Raw genomic sequence first — 26,044 nt, 5'->3', positions numbered from 1 at the left:
GGAGTGGAAAACTTGGCCCCTACCCTCGTTTTTAACTGCTCTCCAGTTCAATTATCCTTTTCAAAAGATAATTTAATCACAAATTCCAAAAAAATTTCCTCTACTTTTTGAAGTTCGTTGTCACAAAAAGCCTTTTTCAGTCGTTGAACATAATTACTAGCAGAAACCAAAACATGCGAGGGAGGGAAATCACTTCACAACATCTGGGAAAAGTATTATAGCTCTTTTCTCGCAAAACACATTCTTTATTTTGTTTTATTTTTATAAAGTTTGTGTAATCCAAGTGTTTTGCTTTTTCTTTTTTTTTCTTTTTTTTGAATTTTTGTTATAATTTTTTTAAAAAAATTTGTTTTTGTCAATATTAATCTTAAATTTAATAACACAATTAAAAAATTCTCTACGCTGCTGCCAATATTCTAGTTATTATCTGTTGGTGGGCAGTAACGAGCACCACCTTGCAAGAGATTGGCAAGTGTTCTTTCCTTTTGGCTTTGTACATAATTTTCTGTGTCAACTCGGTGGGGAGACAAATTAATCGAGTTGAGACATGGCCATTGAAATAGGGTAGTACTGATCAGATGTTAATTACTATATATTCTTATTAGGTCATTGGCAACTTTCCAAGACAAGTACTGGCGTCCCAAAACTCAAGGGATTAATTACATCTCATACATAGACCATACAAAAATCAAGATGAATTAGGCAAGCAACCCATCTACATTAATGGTGCTTTGGTCAAGGGCAAGCCCATTCCCATGATAGGCGTGGAAGAAAACAGAAATGGAGTCTACCTGTTGTTGGGTTGCTTAACTTCCAATGCAATTCACGTACACAGACAGTCCCCTTCAAACATTCATCCATTCCAGTTTTGGTACGTAATGCAGATACACTTACACTTATATATATATATATATATATATATATATATATATATATATATGTATATATATATAGCTAGGGATATTGGAGTAACAGAGAGATACGTATAAGCTATAGGTGCAAGGATTCCATCCTACAAAGAAGTTCCACCTTCTTGGTCGGGCAAGATCTAGCTGAAACTTTAAACTTAATATTACAAGTTACTGTCATGATTATAGTATAATCATGCCTTATTAGGCCTTTTTGCAACATTCCATTGTCACTTAAAAACTGGGTTTATGCGGTGGATCTCGTTGCTTGGATATAATTAAAGAATGATCAGAAGGGGGAGGGGAGGCTGTAAAGTAGAGATCTTCAGCCAAGCCAATATTGCCATTACTTGTTTGTGCATATAACTACAAAATGCCTAATCAAATTATTTATAATTCGCGTTACAAAAAGACGATAAAATCTATATTTTTCTCTTTTCTGGGAATATATATATAAACTAAAAACACTTCAGAATCATGCAACTGTGTGCCAACGCACTTTGTTTCAGCCACCCTCCTTATATCACAAGGTTTTGACCAGATTTTAAACATCTTTTTTGTGAGAATAGTTTTTGAAAGCACTCCTAAACCTATATATCATTTGCTGCCTTCCTATACTACTTCTTCAGTAAGACAATTTATTGAGGTGCTGAAACCTGTATCACATGGTTTAGCAATGATTGAGAGAGGACAAAGGGATTTAGCCAATTGGGTTAACAATCAATTTTACTGCTGTTAATCAGTATGTTTTACTGACAATCACGAAGAAAAAGCAGCACCAATGTCCACTCCCACCCCCTGTTTTGGTAAGTGAGATGGGGACATTTGATCACTTTTGTTGTGTATTAATGCAAGGTGTTTTTTATTTTTTAAACATGTTTTTTTAAAAAAAAATACATTAATTTTTTTTTATTTTTAATAATTTTTAATCTTATATATCAAGTTTCATTTTTGGAGTCCAATGCAAACCTTTATATATATATATATAACAGGTTTTGAGTATTTAGGGGGGAAATAAAGAAAATAATAATAAATTTGGTGACAAAAAAAATTGAAAATGAAAATGAAAACTCAATTAAGCCAGCTGCCTAATAGTGAAGGAAGGAAAATTCAAATGGACGTTAACTCTGTCTATATTGACTACTACTCCTTCCTCTCGTTTGCTCTCAACCTGTCTTTCATTATGGCACCCTCACCATCTTTCTATTTCTAAAAAGGCTAGGAAATACCATCATCACGACCTAAGGTTTGCTTCACCAATCCCCTCATTGATATAGAACTTCATGAAAATGTTATTTGATCGTCTTTTTTCCTTCTTTTTTTAACTCCTTAATTTCTGGCTTGTTATTTGCCTGGTTGCTTCTTGAAGCTTAATGTTGTCTCCATGATTCTTGCAGGCTTTCGCTCGATCATTAACTATCACACGGTACAATATTCTCCTGTTGCTTACATACAGGAATAAGTTGAGCAATGGGTGGCGCACCGGGTTCGGTTGAGCCTAGGCATAGGCTATCTGCATCATTGTAAGTTACTATAAAAAAAAAATTTACAGACTAAGGTACATACTTTCATCAATCAGCATGCATTATTTGTCACAGAAAGTTTTCAAATATCTGCTTCTTGATCTTGTTCGCATAATTAACTCTTGATTGTCTCCACAAGTACTGCAATATATTTACATAGTCATTCGTATTCTGAAAAAATTATGGTTGATGGATTCTGTGGACTCTGCTGTTGTAATTCGTCAATGCAATGGACTTTGTAATGTGATTGGTTTAGTTCGCATGAACTAGGTCTGCATCAACTAGTCTTGGAGCCCAGTTTTACAGATTCTCAACTTCAGGCATCTCAAGCTCAAATCTAAAGTGCTTATCCGATGAATCAAAGTAGTGGTTGAAGATATTGCTTCTAACCGAATCCAACAATGTATGAAACTTGTGATTTTCTTTCAATGCAAGTCGCTCGAAAGAGAAAATTCCCAGAAGGAAAATGTTTTATATAAATATAGCAACAGCTCTTTCGATATAGTAATGGTGAGCCTAGGCCATGGATTGGTGTCTCTGTATTTATATGACTGTGAAGTAAAAGCAAGAAGGAACTAATCAACAAGGAAAATGTTAACGCAATTCTGTGTGATCTCCATAATTATGATGAGATCAGATTGACTGTTTTAAGGGAAAGTTTGGTAGAGTGCAATGAGATTTTTTCTGTAGCTAATCAAGAAAATACAGTTGACCTACTGATAAGGAAAAGATAATTATACAATCTCGAGATAAATATATTGTTTCCAACAGCATTTAGTGCATTTCCATGGACAATCAGATCATTTTTTTCTGTTCATTAGTACTTTTCATGCAGTTTTCCTGTTTTGCTTATTCCGCCTCTCTTTTTTTCGATCGTAATGTTTGTTTGCAAATTTATTTCTACTCGAACAGTGAAGATTTATACAAAAGAAGGTTAACAAGATATAAAGTTAAAGGTGTTCAAAAGCCCTTCAACATCCCCATCCAAGATAGAAGTCCTTGTTTCAAGTTCCCACTAATCAAATTAGTCCTTGTGGTCATTATCGGTGGCACTGTGGTATCACTCTTATACTCTCCAGATGTTGATCAACTATCTCACCCAGGTTCAAGGTACATTTCACCATGCCTTTTCACCTGCTCTTTTGACTCTTAGGTTTTCCATAAAGCTTACTGCTTTTTTCATATTGGAACTGTGTGGTTCGAACACTTCCCTCACGCTGTGCGGTTGGTGCCGGGTCCTTTCAGCATTTCTGCTACCAAGTTACTAAGAGATAGCAATTTATCTAATAAAAATTTAAGTTAGATTCAGTGGTAATAGAAAAAATCATTAAGATTCTGTTGTCTGAACCAGACATCCTTTGTAGAAATGTGTTCTAGTCCGATCCCATGCACCAAAGTGTTAATGTGAATAGTAAATTGAGGAAACATCTGTTTCTTAAATTTCTAACATATTTGATCCTGGAAAGCTTTTTGGATATTGACTATTCCAACACAGTTGGCCAATTATGCATATGCCGCAGTTGCAACAAGAAGTGTCAATTGGAGAAATGTTTATTCATGAAAGCAGCCTGAATCAGATCTAAAAGAAGCTGAAATTTTGTTATTTATCGCAGACAAAATTTTGTGAACAGATGGATTTGGGGGGGATTGGATCCTAGATATGTATCAGATTTAGATGTGAACTGGGATGATGTGATGAAAGTCATTGAGAAGCTTGGTGAAAAGAATGACTATCAGGGAATTGGTCTTCTAAACTTCAATAACAGTGAAATCAGTTATTGGAAGCACCTTATGCCTGACGCTACACATGTTGCTCTTCAACTAGACTATGCTGACAAGAACATGACCTGGGATTCATTATATCCAGAATGGATTGATGAGGAACAAGAAAAAGAAGTTCCTGTTTGCCCATCTCTACCGAAACCTGAGACTCCTAGAAAACGACTTGACCTCATCGCTGTGAAGCTTCCTTGCAGAAATGAGTGGAATTGGTCGAGAGATGTTGCTCGGTTGCACTTGCAGCTAGCAGCAGCTAGTCTTGCAGCCTCTGCCAGAGGGTTTTATCCAGTCCATTTGCTCTTTATCACCGCGCGCTTTCCCATACCGAACCTCTTCACTTGCAAGGAACTTGTTGTACGAGATGGGAATGTTTGGTTATACAAGCCTGATGTGAACGTTTTGAGAGACAAACTCCAGCTCCCAGCTGGCTCTTGTGAACTTTCACTTCCTCTCGGAGACAAAGGTTAGTTATATCCAATTTCAACAACATTTTTCCTTTTGAATGTAAAACACTTGTAGCAGACAGAATTCTGATACTCCTTTAAAGCAGAACGGGCTTATTCAGGGAATCCACGTCGAGAAGCGTATACAACGATTCTCCATTCTGCTCATGTTTATGTCTGTGGAGCCATTGCTGCAGCACAAAGCATTCGCTTGTCAGGCTCAACTCGAGACCTTGTCATACTTGTTGACGAAACTATCAGTGTTTACCACAGAAGTGGACTTGAGGCAGCTGGATGGAAAATCAGGACAATTCAAAGAATACGGAATCCAAAAGCTGAGAAGGATGCATATAATGAATGGAATTATAGCAAGTTCCGGTTATGGCAGCTGACAGACTATGACAAGATCATTTTCATCGATGCTGATTTACTTATACTTAGGAACATCGATTTCTTATTTGGCATGCCAGAAATATCCGCAACAGGGAACAATGCTACTCTTTTTAACTCGGGTGTGATGGTCATTGAGCCTTCAAACTGCACATTCAATCTTTTGATGGAACATATTAACGAGATCGAATCCTATAATGGTGGAGATCAAGGCTATCTGAATGAGATCTTTACATGGTGGCATCGTATTCCAAAACACATGAACTTCTTAAAACATTTCTGGATTGGTGATGAGGAAGAGGTTAAGCAAAAGAAAACTAGCCTTTTCGGAGCCGAGCCTCCAATTCTCTATGCCCTTCACTATCTTGGTGTAAAGCCATGGTTGTGCTTCCGAGACTACGATTGCAACTGGAATGTGGACATATTTCAAGAGTTTGCAAGTGATATTGCTCATGAAAAGTGGTGGAGAGTATATGATGCAATGCCTGAGCAGTTGCATCAGTTTTGTTCCTTGAAATCGAAGCAAAAGGCACAACTAGAATATGATCGAAGAGAAGCTGAGAAGGCAAACTACACAGATGGTCATTGGAAAATCAAAGTTCAAGACCGTCGCTTAAAGAAATGTATTGACAATGTCTGCAACTGGAAGAGTATGTTAAAACACTGGGGCGAGACGAATTGGACTGATGATGAATTTCTTAATCCATCACCACCAGCTATTAGCACAGCATCTCTTTCTGGCCTGTGAATTATCATTTCCCATTAGTCTCACCATATTCATATGCCTCTTTAGTATAAACGAATCACCCCTCTCCTTTTCCAAAGCATAAATTTCAAGACCACTCTGTGTTCGAGATAGAATATCCATTTCATGTTTCTGTAGCCTGAGTTAGAAACAGATTCGAGAGAGTTATTTGATTTTTGTTCTTTATACTAGTGCAATTTTCCCATAATTCCATTACTCATCCTGTCTTATTCACAGAAACCAGACTTGCAATTACTCTACATGCTTTCAAGTGATTCTATAGGCCATTACAGAGCCTGATGGAGTGATGCCTCTTAAATTTTTTTTACCTCTCCAAATCTTCTAGACTACTGGAGTCACATGTCTGCAGCCTATGGTGTGAAAATAATTGAGACAAAGGAGGCCGCATGCCATATGTGATCTATGAATATTTGTGAAATCTGTTAATAAGTGCACCAACGCAGTGCGGCGGCAACTTAGGCTGATGATAGTATGGGATAATTCTATCTTACCTCATAACTTAGGCTGATGATAGTATGGGATAATTCTATCTTACCTCGTAAGATCAATCGACACTAGAGAGCATGAGGTTTTCATATCTAGCAGATCACAGCTGAGACCCACTACAACACAGCTTGACTAGAGGGTGTTGATTTTCATATGTGGTGGTTATAGCACACTTTATGCATTCGTGTAAGCATACAATACAAATGGGAAGCAGACCTACAAATGGTAGAGTAAAGAAGAAGAAACAGGCAAGTGAAAGGAAAGAGGTATGGAGGTGGGAGGATAGGAGCATGTCCAAGCAAGTGGATGCCAGAGTGGAGTGCCACAATGGGATTCAGTAATGGAGAGTAAAGTAGACACCAAGAAGTCCATTTCCTCTAAGGGGAAGATGAGGCACAGAGTGGAAAGCATGCGCAGACCAACTTCAAGCATGAGATAGTTATTGCACTTGCCATATCCTGAAGCTTAAGCAAGTAATTTTAGCTGCATATGTTGTATAGCAGAAGTATTGACATAAATGTAAAGAAAGGTGTGGCATACGAGGACCACTTGTTCTTCCATCACGATTAAGAAACTGATAAACTTTCGGCATCGTGTGACAGCGACTGAAACATGGGCTTAACCCTATTCCACTTGGAATCATGCCTGTGGCGTATGCGTACATGCTCATATGATCTGAAAATGACATGTAGAAAACTGTTCCTTCATGGGGTTTCGTAGTTCTTTTGTCAGTACAATTAGGAAAAAAATAGTAATAGTCAGAAGCTGTCCAGACACATGCTCACATGAAAGCATCATGCGGGGAAAAAATAAAGTTATTAGACCTATATGTGGTCATTTTTTGTTCTATTAATGAATAGAATGTAAAGAGAAGTTAAGTAAGGGTTTACTATTCCTCGTCAACAAATATTCAAATTTTTATACCTAATACTCCCATAAATAATTCTAACTATACAAGAACAATAATTAATTTTAACTTTAAAGAGTTTGTATCGAAGCTAATCATTTTCGGTTCGATTCGGTTTTTATCAAAAAAAAAAAAACCAAACCGAAAATTTAAAAAAAAAAAACTGAAACCGGTTCAAACCAAACGGTTTCGGTTCGGTTCGGTTTTTTAGGACAAAAACAGGTTCAAACCGGTTTGACTCGTTTTTTCGGTTTGGTTCGGTTTTTTCTGGTTTTGGCTCGGTTTTTTGCCGGTTTGGCTTGGGTTTTTTTCATTTTGGATTCGGTTCAGTTTTTTCGGTTTTAGGCTTATAAAACCGAAGCCGAATCGAACCGGTCGATTTTTTCAAAATTTTAATCAGTTTTTTTTCACGGTTTGGTTTTTTCGGTTATTTTTTTTCAGTTTTCTCGGTTTTTTTGATTTTTTTACTCACCTCTAGTTTGTCTCTAGTTTGTATAGAAACCCTGCCCTCTCTAACCAATTCGGCATATGCAATCTCGTTTCCATCAAAACACCCTTTAATTTATAACTTGAATGTATTAGTTAATTCAATAGCTTTTTTCATTGTTTTGTGAAATAAAACTTGATTCTTTAATTGTTTGGCTATAAATTCTAATATGATCATGATAAGAAGAGTTCTACTAGTTAACTCAGGTTTTTTTTAAGTTAAAATAATATTGATTTGAAAAAAAATTAAAATCAATCTAAGTTTTGAAAATGTTTTATGTTAACCTGCTGAGTAGACTAATTAACTCCAGGTTGGCTATCTTTTTGAAACTCAGCTCGTGTTAGGACCAGGTCAGCCAGGTTCTACTTCTAGATCCAAATCAGGTTTTATAACTATGGAAAAAACTGTACTGGTTAGTTTAGCTCATCATCTCTCTAATTCTGCATTCTAGGAAGCCGATTTAGTCAATGGCTGGCTTTACATTTATTTCACGTAGATGTACCCAATATTTCAGAAATAAAAGTGCTTAAACTATTCATTCAGGTCACCTCTTTTTGTATTTTGTCAGTTTTGCAAAGTAACCGATCATGGAGAGCATCCTTTACCGGCAAGTAAAGAGAACCGGTATGTTGTATCATAGTCCCAATACAGCATGGAAAACAATCATCTCATAAGGTTTCTGATGCACACTTTCTTTTTTGCCCTTTCTCATGACTGATCTTGACTGGATCTTGTTCACGCAATAAACTAAGTTCCTTTGGACTCAAAATTCGGGGTAATTTTGAGTAATTTAGCCCAGTAATATGCACCCGGTTCCACTACTCGATCAAGAACATTTGAGTATATGAGATTATCCATTTGCCAAGGGTTCATATTTAACTAGAAGGAAACACATAAACATGGTGTACAAACAGGAGGAATTAGCCAGAGGACAATTGGTTTCTACAAAGAATTGCTGATGTGATAAGTTACTGACTTCAAATGGGAAATTTTGTCGTCATTTCACGAATTTTGTAATTACGGAGGGATTCATCCTCGCCAAATTGTGTCTAATACTACAGGTTCTGCTAACAACTCTCGGCAGATGGCCTTGTTATTATTGTAGCTAACTAGACAAAACGATCAAGAAGACGTTGGAATCCACTCGTCTCCTTGAATGAAATTCTGCACTGAATATGCATCTACATGCTGTGCAGGAATCTGACTACTCCATGTTACTCTCTGAGACGAATTAGATCCTGGTCCAGAATTCTCAAATTCTCCATAGTAAAGTGTTTCAAGTGCAAAACCTCCACTCCATGGCAACCATCCTTGTGGTGTTACAAGAGCTTCCAAGTTACAGTGTACAAAAACAGTCCTTGAGTATTCCTTCCATGGCCTTCCCAAGAAATTCTTGTGCACGCTAGGGTTGCTTCTATATAGTGCCATATATTCCTCAGTTCCATTGATCAGACAATTTTGAAAGACGAAACCCGTTGATTGGGCAGGGTCTGTCCTGCCATGCGCTGTGACAGCATTAGTTTCACCTTTTTCTGGATTTTCTTGCCTTGGACGGACTAATATCTGGCAATCTTGAAATATTGCAGCTGAGTTTCCAAAAATGAAGTCCACATTTCCCTCAATGCGGCATGATTTGTAGAATTGGCGAAGCGAATGAGCATATAAAGTGTCTTGACTGCCTAGGAATTCACAGTTCTCTATAATGGACAGATCACCATCTGATCTGAAAGCAACTGCTTGGTGGGTGGGGGCTCCTGCTGTGTTCTGGATTGTTAGTCCTCTGGCCATAAATCCATCACCAAGAACTCCTGCATCAAATAATAGAACATATCAAAACAAGGTGAGAAATTTATCCCCAAAAACCACCATTTTCCCTTTAAAAAAAAATTCAAAATTATTTGACAGGCACATCAGCAAAGTTCTTTTGCTTAGGAGGGGACCTTCCACTGATAGCAGCTAACAAATCCACGTAGAACTACTCATGGCTTTATGGATTGAAGAATGAATATGCTGATGACTAACAAGCTCCCCTCGTGATCATTTCGACAAATTGGACAAGCAGGACTTGCAACCAGGACGCTATTTATCATACCAGCAAAAATCAAATTACAAGAAATCAAACTTATCCTAACAAGATGGCTAAAACATAACCTGCTGTGCACCCTTGGAAATTTTTGTTTTCATTTCGGATCAGAATCGATTGCCTCAAAACCTAAACTTGCAACTCATGGTTTTCCAGGACTTGTAGCCACAATAGTGATAGGCAAACCATGTGCTTGGCTTGAATTCAAGCTTCAAAGTACCTTCCTAATTTCACAATGAGTTGAGAGCAATGCCAACATATGGGAGGCAGATCATGTGATAGAATAATACAAAAGGTCAGCTTGACTCTCATATATCAAATCGACCTCTATCACCAAATATTACAAATCAATCACTAAATTATTTGTTGTTCTCCAATCAAATACTTTTCCATCAAAACGTGAAACTACTTCCCCTTGGTGAGAAAGTTGCGAAATTTAGAAATAAATAAAAAGTTACCTGCTTCCTCTCAATCTCAAATACAAACCTGTATGCCAAGCCTAACAATGGAGACCAAGTTCAGCTCGATAATTCATGGATTGATCCGATAATCTAATAATCCAAATCCTTGTTTATGTTAGTCCTCGGATAGAATCTGAAAACTATGCTATGCGACATTTGACGTAAAAGGGAGGGAAATCATTTTAAAGACGACGGCTTGACAATTGGACCGTGCACTTCATAGCTGCATAATTCCTTCTTTTTTTTTACACCCAAGCCAATTCACAAGAGGTAAAAATAATTGTTACCGAGTGCTTGACTACAAGTGAATGCTGACTCAGCATGCCATATGTCATCGCATCCAAATGCCATCACATGTGCCGTGATGAGTCAGCATCCAGCTAAGTCAAGGGGCCCACCACGACCTTCAACATTTCCAGAAAAGCAAAGATCAAGAACAAAATTTAATTAAAATAACAAGAGTTTAAAAAAAAAAAAAAAAAAACCTTACCAACTGTTGCTGTGTTGTAGGTAGAAATCCCAGGCTGGCCCGCAGTTAACGACCCTGTAATTACTGTTTTGCCCATCCCATCCCCTAAAAACACTACATTCTTTTTCTCTAACGGCACTCTAACAATCTCGTCATAAACCCCCTCCTTGATAGATATCACGTACCTACGTCCCCACTCATTATCCGGTGCCGTATTGACCGCCTCCTGCACCGTTTTATAGCACCCGTTGTCATTCCCGTTCTTACATACCGTCACATCCGGCGTTAAATTGGACGGAATCCCACCCCTAAACTCTGAACCGAAATCCCCACCCGACCCGAGTTCCCAAACCCCGTCCCGTTCTGTTTTTGGTGGGCCCCACGACTTGGTGTCATTACCAAAAGCATCGTAAGACACGATCATGCTCAGAGCATTACTGGAGAAACTCATCAAGGTGTCTAAAAACGACATCGTCTGGTTGGTGAGAGACGTGTCATTCGCGTACTTCAATGCGTTGGAACAATCGTATTGGTACAACAACGCAGCACTCATCCAAGCTCTAGCGTCCTTGATCTTTCCACGTGGCAAAGCATCACGCGCTGATCTTGTTATACGGTACTGTGAATTGTTTAACACCTCCATGCAGTTTTTTGCGGCTGTTGTGCGGTCTATATTCCCTGCGGACGACTCTAGGATAGACTTGACCATTGATTGGGCAGTTTTGAGGTTAGTGTCGGAGACAGAGATTGCTGATTGGATGATTTGAAGTGGGGTTGGATTTTGAGGGACATTAGCGTTAGACAAAGAAGAGACACAAGTGTCCTGTAATCTAGTGGCTTTACAAGCTTGGAGAATCCCAGGTGGGGTTGTTGTAGCGAAGGAAGGTGGTTTTGATATTTGTTTTTGTTCTTGTTTCGTGGGGGGTTGGTGGTTTATCTTTAAAGTGGCGGAGGAGGAGAGGGAGAGGAAGAGGAAGAGAGAAAGGAGAGAGAAAGAGAGAAGTGAAGCCATGAAAATGTGAAGAAAGTTTCTTGGTTTTCTTGGATAATGTGTGGTTGATGTTAGCTTTGTTGTTAACGTTGTCATGGCAACGAAGGTATTTATAGTGATGGAGTGGAGTGGTCAAAGATTGAATCAATGGATGTTTGTGATTCTAAAGATTTTGGTTTCTTCGTTTAGGTTCACGAGATCAGGTCACTGGTTCTTTTGACATTAAACTTTTTGAGACAGAGAGAAGAGACGGTGGGCTGGTGGAAGGCAGAGACCAGGGAGTGGTTACTACGAGTCTTGTCACCAAGGAGTGGTTACTGAGTCTTGTCACAGGTGATGGAAGAGGAAAGTGAATCAAAACTATCGTGATTTTTTTGGATGCTTTCGGTGGTATAGGGGTTAGTTGGTTTTTAAAAGTGATTTTAGTTTTAGTTTAAAAATGTATTTAATTAATTATTTTATTATTATTTTTATATGATAATATTAAAAATTAAAATTAAAAATATATATTTTACATTATTTTTAAGATCGGCACTCAAGTTAGTGTTTGGTATTGTTATAGCTGTGGTTTTTTAAAGTATTTTTTATTTGAAAATAATATTTTTTTAATTTTTAAAATTTATTTTTAATATTAATCTAAAAATATTAATTTAAAAAGAATTAAAATTTTATAGAACGCAATTTTTACCCAAAAACAAAAGCTATAAAGGTAATGGGCGGAATTAGTTTTGTGGGAACGGAAGCTATAAAGCCCTATTTTCAAACCTACCACAAGTAGACCTATGAGACGAGGCCTGAGGTGGGCTTGATTTTCAACGCAAAAAAATATATATATATTAATATGGTGTGATCAAATTAAAAAGTGAGGTTGATAATTACTTGATGAATCTTGAATCTAGAAAAAATTTGCTTCAAACTGTTGATTTTTTTATTTTTAAAATTTATTATTAAAATAAAATGATTTTTAACTTTTTTATAAAATAAAAAAAATTAATTTAAGTTAATAAAAGTTAACCCATCTAATTATTAACCTACCACTTGTCCCGCGTTAAATTCTAAGTTAGGTTTGAAATATATGCATAAAGTAAATTCTACACCCTAAAGTCAAAAGCTATTGATTTTAGTTAGACTGACTTGATAGGGATTTATGGAATGGATTTGTTTCTAGATAGGAGTTTAATTTTAATGTAAAATTTATCAAGTATTTTTATTTAATTTTATTTTATAAATTAAAAATTTATTTGGGAACGCGGTTGAAACTACGTTCTTTTAAAATTTAAAAAAACATTGTTAAAAATTATTTATTTTTTTATTTTCAGATCGTTTTGATATGTTAATCTTAAAAATAATTTTTAAAAAATAAAAAAACATTATGTTAATACATTTATAAACAAAAAACACTTTAAACCACTACCACAATCCCAAACAAACCATTATAAATTAAAAAAAAAAAGGGAATAAAATGTAGCATTCAAATAAAAATGAATAATATTGATTGGAATTATTATTGGATTAAGTGTAAAAAAAAAGAATAAAATCTAGTATTCAAATAAAAATGAATAATATTTATTATATAAACAACTTATATATGGTAAGCCCTTAAAATTAAACTAAAGATTAATTAAGAACATTAATTTCGATGCTTCTCGTGTTCCGTTTCCTTCTCGGCGGATCTCTTGTTCTGTTATGGAAATGGGCCAGTTTTCTAAGAAATTGTTGGGCCCAAGTGCCTTCGGCTTGTAGATGTTACGGGAACCAGCAAGCAGAACCATATACATAAAATTTCAAATTTTTTTTTTTTTGCTAAAATTGAGTGCGGTTTGTACTTTTTGGATCGTTTTGATGTGCTGATGTCAAAAATGATTTTTAAAAAATAAAAAAACATCATTGGCATGTATTTCGGCACGAAAAGCTATTTGAAAAGCAACCACTACCACACTGCCAAACACTTATCTCTCACGGGCCCCTCTCCCTTCCCGTTTTAAAGCCCGGTGCTAGAGCCTCTAGTTACAATTACATTATTACATTTAATATATATATATATATATATATATATATATATATATATAGTGAGCTCAGTTTTTTACTGTGGTTCTAGACAGAAAAAATTATAAATTAAAATTTAATAGTATAAATATGATTTTATCATTGCTAGAAAAAAATATTAAGCCTGTCATTCGGGTAGATATATTTTTTTCATGAGATATGTTTGTTGTTGTAAAATTAATTGGGGACAAAATGATTTGAACATGTTTTTTATAAAGTAATGATTATTTTGCTTCAAAAACAAAAACAAAAACAAAAAAAAATTTGACTGAGGAGCTTTTTTGTCTTTTTAAAAATAAACGGTAGAGTTATGGTCATGACCTTCTAAGAGAAACAAATATAATTGCACGGAGGGGCTTCATTATCCTTTTCTTTTTAAAACAATAAAATAACGGAATTAACCTTATAATTTTAAAAAATAGAGGTTATTTGTGAGGGAGTTTGTTTCTTTTTTTACTTATTTATTGTTATTTTTAGGTTTTGTCAGAAAAGGCTTGATAATTTCAAGTTTTTAAATATTATTTTTAAAAAATTGTTGACACGTCCATTGTGAGGGACCGTACAATGGCTAAAATCCTGCTTCCACGACGATGTTGGGAGCAGCGTCTCGTCTTCTTTCCAACGGTGTGGCGCGTGCTCACAAAGAAGGTCCTTTATTAAAAATTAATTTATTTATTTTTTAAAATTATCATTTGACATTTGATTATTAAGCTCGTAGCCTTTTTTTGTGTGTTTTTTTAGTTGAGTTATCACGATCTCATGTCCCGGGTCATAGGTTAGTCAAATAACCATGGTTGCCTCATATTTTTTCCCTCAATGTTTTATATGATATTGATTTTTTTTAACAATTTCATAATTTGATATTAAATTATTGGCCCTTAAACAATGTGATTTTTTCACTTTTCTTTGCTAAACCGGGCTAGCTTGCATTTTCTTATTCATTGTTTTTTATTTAACTTTTGTCTTTTTTGCTAGGTTTTTTTTTAAAGTCTATTTATTTATATATCTTAATCTCATGTCGCAAGTGGTGGATCAATTAAATTAACCCAAGTTAACTCAAATTTTTTTTCTCAGTTTTTTTTATGATTTTTTTTTTCAGTTTCATCATTTTGCATTAAATTTTTGCCCTTGAACTTTGTTATTTTTCTAGGTTCTCCTTTTTGTTTTGTTATTTCAAGAGCAGGTTGGTAAAGCTAACTCATGTCAGCTTGCATTTTCATTCATAATATTTTTATTTATTTAACTTGGGCCTTTTTTGTTAGGCTTTTTTTTAGGTCTAATTTTTTTTTATTCTGATCTCATCTTGCATGTGGTAGCTTAGTCAAGTTAACCCGGGTTAACTCGGATTTTTTCCCTCGATTTGTATGACATTTTTTTCAATTTCAACATTTTGCATTAAATTATTTGCCCTTGAGCTCTATTATTTTTTCACTTTTCTTATTGTTTGGTTATTCCGAGAGCGGGTTAATAAAGTTAACCTGGATTGACTTAGGGTTTTTTTAATTTTTTTTATTGAACTTTGGTTTTTTTTTTACTAGGTCATCCTTTTGAAATTCTTTTTTTTTTTATCCTGATCTCACATCGTAAGTTGTTGTTTATTTGTTTCGTTAAGTTACCCCGAGCTGGCTCGGGTATTCTTTTTTAGCATTGTATTTTTAAATTTTTTTTTGTTTTCATCTTTGATATTAAGTTATTAAACCTTGAACTTTACAATTTTCTTTTATTTTTTTTACGGGTTCTTTTGGTCTCGTATCCCAGGATGCATTTTAGTTAATTTAACCCGAGCTATATTGAATTATCGTTGCTTGAATATCATTTTTTAGAGTTGGAAAAGGTTTGGCCCGACCAACGATGTAGCGCAAGCTATTATCTAATACTAAATTGCTGGATTTATTCATTTTACTTCATATAAAGCCTACAACTTTTTATTGATCCACATATTGAGATTCATAGTATGCAACAAACAATATCCGAAACTTATGAAAATATAAAAATACTTATAATAATGTCTTAAAAGTGATGTATTACTCATTAAGACAAAAAATAACTATCATTGTAAATGGTCATGCATTTGGAGAGAGTATTGAAAGTGGTGTTGGCTAACAACAAAATATAAATGTGAAGACATAATTGTTTTCGAAGTTTTTTTTGATACAAAGTCTTACCAACCACTTTCAATTTTTTTTTCTTAGATCTTGTTTGATAGAACTTTATCATACAAGAACTAGTACGTTAGATTTTTGTTGATGAAATTGCTTATTATTTGTATAAACAATATATATAAAAAAATTACTTAAAATTTTATAATATGTTTTTACAATTATGGGTGACTAACATACCTAAAATTACTACAAGGATCAAAATAATCAAAACCCAAAACTTGAGAGTCCATGGATGTGACTGTATGTGGTAGTGTGTTGAATGAACCTTGTCCCTGTATTGGGAGGCAACTGACACCCATTTTTACAATGTGAGCTCTGTAGCTAAATTAGTTACATTCCCTGGAACCTATTTTGCACACCCTTGCTCTCCATTTCAACTCTCTCTGCTACTTCCTCCATTGAACACAACCACCACGCCTGCCACCGCTTCGCCCACCCATCATTCCCGCCTATCCACTGAACCTCTCCGGTGACAAATCCTCCATTGATCACATATTATTATTATTATTATTCGATTGAATTACAATATATAGGGGAATATGGCAAGCGGGCAAGTGTCAAAACGAGTCAAGTACAAGAGCTCAGTGAAAGACGCTGGCACTCCTGGTCGACTATTTTTGGTACTTTTCACTACCTTTTCTTTCCGGGCTTTCAATTTTATCGTCAAAGATTGAAACTTGATGGCATTTTTTTGTGTTTTTGGGTTCGGGTGCAGACTTTGGAGAGGTTAATGTTCAAGCCTAACAGTCCTAATTCTGCTACAAAGCTTAATATGGAGTTTAGATTCATTAAAAGTAAAGGACTCAGTTCATTTTTTGTTTGTTTTGGTGGGATTTTGTATCTTTGTTTTTGGTGTGATGGTTTGTGTTTCTATTTTTATGTACATTGAATGCGTAGATCATAGGTACACTAAGGAGGGATCAAATAAAGCACCAATGCTTAATCTCACTTCGAGTCAGGTACCTGTGTTGCATATTATAGAATTGTTCGTGGTTGTTAGTTATTTCTATTTCTTGTGTTTTTAATGTTGTACTCAAATGTTTTTTTTTTGGGTGTTGTAGGGTATGAATTACATATTTGAGTTTGAAAGTTATGATGATCTCCACGTTTGTAAAGAGTGTGTGGGTAAGTCTCGATTCTCAAGCATAGGCTGATTTCAAGTTTCTCTATGAAGCATTGGCTGTTGATTAGAGATTATGATTATTATGGAGTCAATAGTAATGTTGTGTTTGGTATATCGCAAGCAGAACTGTAATGTAATAGCAAGTGTGAGATTGATTGACATATTTCAAATAAAACACACATGCAGTTGTATTCTGGTTGGTATGAAGAAAAAAGGTTCAGGGGAGAAGAATCATCCCTCTTCTTTTGTGGAACATAGTATATATATGCTCATCTTTGTAAACAACACAGTCAATTGCTAATGTGTAGGATCTGTTATTCTTGTTTAATTGCACCAAAATATAATCATTCATCACTCTGCTATTGCAATTTGTGATCCAACAAATAATGGGATGATTCATATATTTACATTCCCTTAGATCCTTCATCCCATTATGCCTCTTATTCATTTCTCTCCCATGAGAGAACTCTAAATCTGTGTCCTAAGGGGTTTATATTTCAGCTTGGCACCTGTGTATGGACATGGAGTATATTTGTTGTGACATTTTTTCATTAAGCTTACAGTGTTGTCAAGTTTCTATGCTGTAATCTTGCTCTGACATGAACCATTTTTCTCTGCCTTCGTTGTTGAGTTCATATGAGAAAGGGAAGACGTATATCTCTATGTTCATTCTTATTTGTGATTAATGAGGAACCCCGGATAGATTAAAATATAGCCTTCTATAACCATTAACTATGGGACATCATAATGAGTTTATCCAAGCCCTTGCCTTCTTTTGCTCTCTGTTTCATGGAACTTGTCAGAGTTTTCTGCTTTCTTACAACTTTTGTAAATTTTTTACTGCATGCTGTTTATACTACTGATAATCATAATAATATGTCAGTCCTCTGTGTACTACTTCTGAAGCCCTGGTGTTTGGTGTCTTGTAAATAGGCAAAGCCCTTTCGAAGACCGGAGAGACACCAAAGCCTGTAGACACTTCTGAAGTTCCCTCTGAACAACCTAGTACAGAAGAACTGCTTTCCAGGATGAATATGCTGCGAGAAAATAGGTAAATTTATTTACTCAGACTCTTGATTTGGAGCAATTGTAGTGCAAATCCTTTGGGCGACTGCTTGGCAATCATGTTATTTTATAATAATGCAAGTCTCTTTTATTTTCTCCTTGAAACTGATACTAATTCTAATTGTGCTTCAGTTAAATTTAAGATGTACTTTCCCTTTGGTTCTATTTTGTCTGGCATAATCTCAAATATAATGGTAAAAGAGAGCACTTCTTGTGGTACATGCCATACACAACTATCTAAGAAGGGAAAATATATCTTTCTTAAAAAGAATTGTTTGACAGAAGACCTAGCCTCAAGTTCATAGATATTCACTAACACTGGCTGTTTCAAGCTTGTAAAGCGACAATATCAACTGTACAAAAATAAGTTGCTAATGAAGATTTGATGACTTTGCCAAGGATCAATGAACATGTCAAACTTCTTGTATTTAAAGAAGAAGAGTTATTCTTTTCATGGTACTTGCAGTGCTTGCTATCAAATTTCTACTTGGTAAGTAGTGTAACCTGTATTAGGAACATAAAAATAAGGAATTTAGAGTTTAAGAGCTTCCGAGGTAAATTTGAACAGAGCATAGAAAGATGATGGGCAATGAGTTCAGAAATCAATGCTTTAATATTTTTTTCTGATGACAAGGAAAAATGTGCTGGACATATCTAATGTTCTCCTTTATTGAGCCAGCATGCTAAGAATATCTTACCTTTTTGAAAAGTTAACCACACTATATTAGCTGCTGTGCTTTGATTTAATGACCATCATAACTGGATTTTTTCCCCTGCTAAATGCATCTTTTTTTATTTGGGCTGATGTTCTTATCTCTGTGATCCATTTGACCACTAAAATTTGTCATTCAGCGAGTTGCAGAAGCTTCATAAGCGGTTTGTGAGTGATGGTGTGTTGACAGAAGCAGAATTTTGGGCAACTAGGAAGGTTAGTGTTCTTTGAAGATTTATGCTTGTATTTGAACTTGCAGTTTCTATCGGTTTGGATCTTAATGTTTTCTTCAATGAAACCATCTGCCTAGAAGCTGTCATTCTGATTGTGAAAGGCAGTATTATTTAGGAATATTTAATTGCAATACTTCATCCTTAAATCGAATTGCAGAAGTTGCTTGGTGGGAACACTAGCAAAAAGTCAAAACAACGGACAGGCCTTAAAAGCGTCATGCTTTCAGACACCAAGCCCTCAACTGACGGTCGAGTACTATACACCTCCCTCCCCTCTCTATGTGTGTGTGTGAACATGAGCTGGTGCATATATTCTTGCCTGTTTGTCTTTGCTGTTGAGATTTTTTTATCTGTTTTCATCTACTTTCTTTGTGGCCTTTTTGACGTGAAAAGTTTTTACTTCTTGCAATTCCAGACAAACAAAGTCACATTTACTTTGACGCCTGAGATTGTTCGTGAGGTAAGATATCTCATGATTATTCAATAACAAGGATAGTACAAGTTTTTAGCTTATGAATTTTCATTGGTGGTAAAAAAGTATTCTTCATGCTAAATCGCATCCTAAATTCCATTAGAATAGAAGCCCTGCGCCCATATTCTTTCACCTATTTTGTAACTTCTTCATTCTTCCAGTTATTTAAGAATTAAATTGTGTCCAGATTTTTGCAGAGAAACCAGCAGTTCACCAAGCATACTTGACTTTAGTTCCCAAAAAGGTAATGAGAGCATTGGAACTACTTTTTAAATTTTCAAGGGTGTTTCATGACAAGATCTTGATAATTCTCTCAGTAAATAATTATCCCAAGTTGAGGCACGTCTCATAATTTTGCTTTTATGAACTATTCTGGTGTGTTTCATTTTTTATTCCCTGAGTTCCAGATGTCAGAAAGGGATTTCTGGAGCAAATATTGTAGAGCAGAATACCTCCAGCATGCAAAAAATGCTAATGCTGCGGCAGCAGCAGCAGCAGAAGCTGCTGAAGATGAGGAGCTTGCTCTTTTCCTGAAACCTGACAATATTTTGGCCAGCGAAACTCGGTGGAAGGTATCCATTCTTGGTTGGTTATTTAATATATCTTTTTAAAAAAACTGGGACGTTTCTTTGTACTTTTTATGTCCTTTTATTCTGAATTAAGATATGTTGATTCAATCGGTGCCTTTTGTTCCAGATCAGAGGTGTTGATCCAACTCTAGACATGGAAGCTGATGAAGGGGATGATTATACACATCTTCCAGTAAGTTGTATAACGCCAATTTTCATATTAAGACTATATTCCTGGAATTTGTTATTTCCTTGTGAATTATTTATAAATGGTAAGCTTGGATATAAAATTCCACTGGGAAATAACGCTAGAGTTTGTATTTCCTGCTTATCGTATACTAATTTTCTAAAAGAAATGCTAGATAGGTTTATTGAGAAAATGGAACATCTCAATAAAAATTATAAAATAAGGGTTTTATTCCCTGCTTAACATCCTCATGTACTTGAATTAAATTTAAACTTAGCATTATGTTACTTTCTGGTGGAAATCCTAGTTTCTTCTCTAGGTTGATTGTCTGAACCTGTCATTATGTGCTTTTATATCTATCTCTTCTAATCTTGGTTGCACTTTTAAAATACAGGATCATGGCATCGTCCGTGACGGTAGCAAGGAAATAACCGAATTGCAGCATGAACTATGTAGAAGAACTCTGTCACAGGACCTAAACAGGCATGCTGCTGTTGTTCTTCAAGGAACACCTATAGGTAAGAGTTTTCTATCAAAGTTTGCTTCTAAGTGCTTTAAGTATGCAATGAATGATTTTGTGTCTGTTTCTTGTTTAATTTGCTGGTGTTTGTACCTTACAAGTTGCAACTAGATACCGTGTGAAATTAAGATTTGTCATCTTATAGATGAGGAGCAATTGAAAGACACACAGACTGTAGCAGAGGCACTTGAACGGTCAAAACAGGGTTAGTATGGTTTGTGTTGACTTCCCTTTACCCCTCCTCTATTTGGTCATGTATGAAAACATCCTTGTGTTTCTGTTGCCTGGACAGAATACTTCAAATGAAGAAGCTGATATCAATGCAAACCAGGACAGATTGAGTAGAAATTTAAAAATGATGGAAATTGACGATCTTCAGGCGTCAATTGATCTTCCTTTGGCACCGCTTTCTATCAAGGTTTGATCGACTTCTTGTCATCAAGAGTCTGGTGTAAATTTTTTTAATTGAGATGCGTGGTTTGACGTTTCTGAATCCAGGATCCAAGGGATTACTTTGATTCTCAACAAGCTAGTGCTCTTAAAACTTCCAGAGATACCAGTATCGGAAATGATCCAGTAAGATGCACCCTGAGTGTGGAAGAATCATATGCTTCTTTGAGGGACTCTATTTCCCACATAAAAAACACAGGATTGGTTGATCCCATGGTTACACCTGAAGTTGCTGCTAAGGTAATGGATCTTAAATTATCTGCTGTTTATTTGCTACATATTATTGGAAAACCTTCATATTACCGTTAATACTGTAGTATATCATGTGACTATGATGCAGGTCCTTTTGGTCTTGACCCACAATATCTCAAGCACCAAATATGATCTTGGGAAGAATCCCGGGCTAAGTGTTTTGGACACGTTGCCAAATTCAATTAAAGAGGAGCTGATGTATGTGAGTTTTCGTAATTTATATGGATCTTGTTTCAGGGGAAAAAATGAATGCTTTGCGTTGGATCATGCATTGGCCGATATTGCTGTTAATTCTAGTTTACTAGTTTTCATTTTGTCAGCCTTACTGGGTTATTGCATGATTTTGATTTACTTTCCTGTTATCTCATGTTCATGTGGAAAATCTTGCCTTCAGCACTGGACGTCTCTTCAAGAGTTATTGAGACATTACTGGTCATCATATCCAATCACTACTATGTATCTTTATAATAAGGTAAATGCAGTTGTTCTTTTGTCACATTGTGCTACCTTAAATAAAATGAGTGAAGTTGTTTCTTTTGATTTATGGATTCATGATTTCAATGAGAGTGGCATGATATTTGAACATAAAAAATGCTGCTTTGGTCAGTATCGGGATTGAAAAGGGACGGCTTTAATGACTATATCAATATAGTTAAATAATGAAACCATGAATACCTCGTTATTTTTCCTTTTTTTATTTTGTAGAAGATTTTCTCTTGCCATGAGGTTGGTTGGAAATAGCTTTTCCCAACTGCCAACATGCTAAAGAGATATTGCTTTGAAGAGGAATTCCTTTCGTTGTACCATCATCTGATCTTTCAGTTTTCTCTCTGTTTATTGAATACTTGCAGGTAAGCAGGTTGAAGGATGCAATGTCAAAAATTGATTCTCAGCTACAGGTAATTTTGGCTGTAAGCTCCTTTTGTGCTTTCCTTATTCGCCCATTCAGAGTTCTTTTCTGTGACAATACAATTCTAGTACCTAACTTATCGTTTCACCTTCCCCCTCCTCTCTTAAGTCTCAAACTGCGTTGTTCTGGCTCTTTGCATGTAGTGTCAGTGCGATTTGACCCTCACTGCAATGTATAAACACTAAATGCTAATTATCTGTGATTGTTAGTAGTTGTTGACCAATTCCATCCTTTACTTGACCAGTTGAATAACATTTTTATCTTTTCTTGTTTCTCGTAACAGAAATTTATGGGCATCTTTTTGTAGACCTTTCATGTCTTGTTTAGTATAATAATTCTGTTAACATTTTTGCATCTGATTACAGTTCTCACTTGAATGAAGCACATTGTGAGTGTGTTGGATATTCATTACCTTAAGCTAAAATTTTCTTCATAACATTAAATTTCCATGTTTGTGCTTGGTGTTCTTGGGACATTGGGGCTCTGCATTCTGCTTTTTTTTTTTTTTTTTACATTAAAATGTTCTTGGCACTTGCGGGATGCATGCAACCTGTATTTGTTACCGACTTACTTCTCCAATGTACTGTTCCATGGGTTTTGAATGAAACTATCAAAGTGCTTATTCCTTTTTCTTTTAAATCTCAGGAGCTGAAGGAATCTGTGCAGTCAGATCTTCGACATCAGGTTACTCTATTAATTCGACCAATGCAACAGGTTAACACTTCTTTCCACTTCTCCATTTAACTCAAGGGTTTGATGCTTTGATGTATTAAAATTTTCATAGCAGCTGTCAATTATCTGTTTGAGCTGTTAGTAGACTTCTTTTTGACTGAAATGTTAACCATGGTTTTGAGTTTTTTGAAGTGAGATTGGAACTACAAAAGTTAACAAATACCCTAATTTTCTATTGTTGCCAACTCTGCCAAGATCACAAGTCAATTGCAAAATATTCCGAATTGTTTTTTGCATTTGCATTTTAGTTTTGGCTGGAATTCATGGAAGACCATTTGTGCAGGCTCTAGAGGTAGCTATGCAACATTATGATGCAGACATGCAGAAGAGATCATCGTGAAGTGGAGAGAGATCAAATGGATATACCTAGGGAAATTTTTATCCTTGTGTCACTTCACAAGCATCATGCTGTGACATTATTTGCCACCTTCAAGTCAATTTTACTACTGAGTTCATATTATTTACATACAAAAGTGATTATAAGTAAGCATTGTTAGAAGTAGAAATATAGGGGTGCCTACATGGTCTATCATCATCGAAATTATGTATTGCTAACTATGGATACTATCAATGAAGGCCAGATTTTCTAGTATGCAACAAAGTTGGAGCCCCTGTTTTGACCTTGGTGATTTGCTCCTTCAATTATTTGATGTCAATGCAGTTATGTGCCCACATATCCTGATTAGCAAACAAGTCAAGGATTTCTGTCCACTGACAGTAATGTCAACAGCAAAGGGAGAGGCGATTGTTTTTGCCATCTAACATCCAAAAGAAAAAAACGAAGTAAAAGACACCAAAATGCACAAGAGGCAATTCCGTTCGTCTTGAGAAGTCCATTTTGAACTAGTTTTGTAGGATAAATGTGTGTCGAAATGGACACAAATTAACACAGCTGTGTGGAAAGTCATGATCTTCAACCCCATTGCAAGATCAGATAAGCTGCAAGGCGTTTGTTTCAATTTAACAAATCTGAGAACCATGAGACATTGTTCCTTTCAACAATGGCTACAGTCAAATAACAATAAACAAAAGTTATTACGATCCAAACTAATGCCAATGAGCCAGTCCCAACAAGCACCTAAAAACAAGAACAAGTTAGGAAAAAAACAGAAACCCTAAAGGAAATGCTACTAGAAAGGAGGAGGAGGAGGAGCATAACCCATGAAAGGCCTTCCAATTCCAGCTCCACAAAGTGAACCACTGACACTAGAATCACATTCATGAAAAGCATCCTTCAACTTGTGAAACCCATTCTTGTAAATTCCAAAACCAAACAACAACCCTATCAGGATCGCCACCAGTACCACACATGTGCACAACATGCACACCCTCTTCCCACAGCACATCTTTGCTAGCTGTTTTTCAAGAACTTGGCGTGTTTTGAATCTTGGAGTTGCGTTAAGGGAAGCAAACACAGTAAATAAAGTTGAACGTTACAAATATGAGAATTGTTAGCTTGAAAGCAAAGCAGATAAAGAGGAGAGATTCTGATGGTTTCGATATTATTCTGATGTGGATAGTTTTTATTGGTTCATGGTCTCCACTTGCAGAATCATCACCATTGGGGCCATGGATGAAAGTAGACTGTTTAGCTTCGTGTCCACATTACTGGGAACGTGGTAAGTTTCTTGAATGGTCCTCTAAGTTTTTGAAAATCGTCATTTTAGTCCGTTAACTAAATTTCTTTGTTATTTAGGTAGACAATTATTTAGGAATTAAGTTATATATATATTTTAGATTTTTTCTACACAAATCCCTTAAGTTTTATGTCAAAAAAACAGGTGATTTATCATCTTTTCAATCTAAAAACTTTCATTGTTTTTTTTTTCCTCTCCTTTTTACTATATTTCTCACCCCTTAAAGTTTCGTCTACAATTTTTTTTTTAATATTCAACACTGAGTGAAAGATTCATTTCTTCTATAATAAAGAGAGCATCTAAAACGAATTATCTATTTTTCATGTCAAACAAAAGGCAAATGGATGTGTTGATGATTTCCATTCGGACATGTTTTTAATGGATTCTCGCCCTGCATGCCACTGATCTCCCCCTGTTCATTCAGCACTCATTCTGAATTTAAATATATTTATCGAGTTAATATCTTATTTAATTTAATTAAAAATTCAATTCATGAGGTTTTAAATATTGAGTTTTCTAAATTAAGTGGACAGATTTAATAGTTACAATTATACCTCTCATATGAATTATTATTTGTTTTAAAAATTAGAAACTTGGATCTAGATTATTTATTCAATCGAGTTCTATCGAGTTAACATTTTATTTGATTTAACTATAAATCCAATTCAGGTTAAGTTTTTTTTCGAGTATTTTAGATTTACCTATTAAATTAGAATGGAATTAACAATTATCATATGAATTATTTCTTTTTTTAAAAAAAAAAAACCTGTAAGCTTGCAAAACATCATTCATGAATATTGTTTTTAAACGAGAGAATGCCGGCATCATTTGCACCATAGATCATGTATCTCTTACATAATTAAAGAAGTAAACCCTAATATAATAGAGGAGGAGGAAGGTTTTCCTACTCGTGCATGCTCCTTGTTCTGCTTCTTCTCGATTCTGCTGTTTTATTTTCTAAATAAAACTCTTAAAGATCAGATCTCTTAGGGCAAATACCAAAATTAAGTCGTTCTAAAATCTAGTTTTAGACAACTTGTATTTATCTAATTAATCTATTCTCTTTTAAAAAAAAAAAAAATCTTTCCTCCAACGTTCTTTAAGATTTGAAATCAAAATAATAATTTGGGCACCAATCGTCATTTTAAATTTGATATCAAATTCTATACCAATATCATTTTAAAAAAATAAATATTATAATATCTCATGTGTTAGCACATAATGGTTCCTGCGCCATTTAGGAGATGAAGCCGTTGGATTATCAAATTTCACCATCCAGGG

The 26,044-nt window shown here is 35.3% G+C and overlaps 3 protein-coding genes and 1 long non-coding RNA gene across 5 annotated transcripts; 2 read left to right on the top strand and 2 right to left on the bottom strand.

Annotated features, from left to right (window-relative positions):
- The first annotated feature begins 1,999 nt into the window (after positions 1-1,999).
- On the top strand, positions 2,000-6,004 carry LOC7466834 (UDP-glucuronate:xylan alpha-glucuronosyltransferase 1). 2 transcript variants are annotated; one of them, XM_024602277.2, is made up of 5 exons: positions 2,000-2,154; positions 2,306-2,431; positions 3,344-3,541; positions 4,045-4,673; positions 4,761-6,004. In XM_024602277.2, the coding sequence occupies exons 2-5, from the start codon at positions 2,379-2,381 to the stop codon at positions 5,789-5,791; spliced, it is 1,911 nt and encodes a 636-aa protein (XP_024458045.2). In that variant the 5' UTR covers positions 2,000-2,154; positions 2,306-2,378; the 3' UTR covers positions 5,792-6,004. The 2 variants fall into 2 exon arrangements, with proteins under 2 accessions (XP_024458045.2, XP_024458044.2); XM_024602276.2 differs by having other exon boundaries at positions 4,758-6,004.
- On the bottom strand, positions 5,859-7,192 carry LOC127905358 (uncharacterized). The gene is made up of 2 exons (XR_008059292.1): positions 6,345-7,192; positions 5,859-6,300 (listed from the first exon to the last, which is right to left on the bottom strand). It is a non-coding gene; the product is annotated as an uncharacterized LOC127905358 (long non-coding RNA).
- Positions 7,193-8,661: 1,469 nt separating this feature from the next.
- LOC7479130 (probable pectinesterase/pectinesterase inhibitor 51) lies at positions 8,662-12,018 on the bottom strand. Its single transcript, XM_002306205.4, has 2 exons — positions 10,724-12,018; positions 8,662-9,497 (listed from the first exon to the last, which is right to left on the bottom strand). Exons 1-2 carry the CDS (start codon positions 11,787-11,789, stop codon positions 8,812-8,814), a joined length of 1,752 nt encoding a protein of 583 aa, XP_002306241.4. The 5' UTR covers positions 11,790-12,018; the 3' UTR covers positions 8,662-8,811.
- A 4,090-nt stretch (positions 12,019-16,108) lies between these two features.
- On the top strand, positions 16,109-23,496 carry LOC7466833 (general transcription and DNA repair factor IIH subunit TFB1-1). The gene is given in 20 exon segments (XM_052452935.1): positions 16,109-16,521; positions 16,617-16,695; positions 16,799-16,860; positions 16,963-17,026; positions 17,958-18,075; positions 18,942-19,017; positions 19,192-19,287; positions 19,450-19,494; positions 19,694-19,750; positions 19,914-20,078; positions 20,203-20,268; positions 20,657-20,780; positions 20,928-20,986; positions 21,069-21,200; positions 21,281-21,472; positions 21,573-21,686; positions 21,879-21,956; positions 22,336-22,383; positions 23,040-23,108; positions 23,410-23,496. Coding segments are annotated over 20 exon segments (1,812 nt in total). The 5' UTR covers positions 16,109-16,440.
- The last annotated feature ends 2,548 nt before the right edge of the window (positions 23,497-26,044 follow it).

The sequence above is a fragment of the Populus trichocarpa genome, chromosome 5, assembly GCF_000002775.5.
Source record: "Populus trichocarpa isolate Nisqually-1 chromosome 5, P.trichocarpa_v4.1, whole genome shotgun sequence".
Lineage (NCBI taxonomy): Eukaryota > Viridiplantae > Streptophyta > Magnoliopsida > Malpighiales > Salicaceae > Populus > Populus trichocarpa.
Note: the sequence above shows the minus strand (reverse complement) of the source record. Positions and strands in the feature narration are given on the sequence as shown.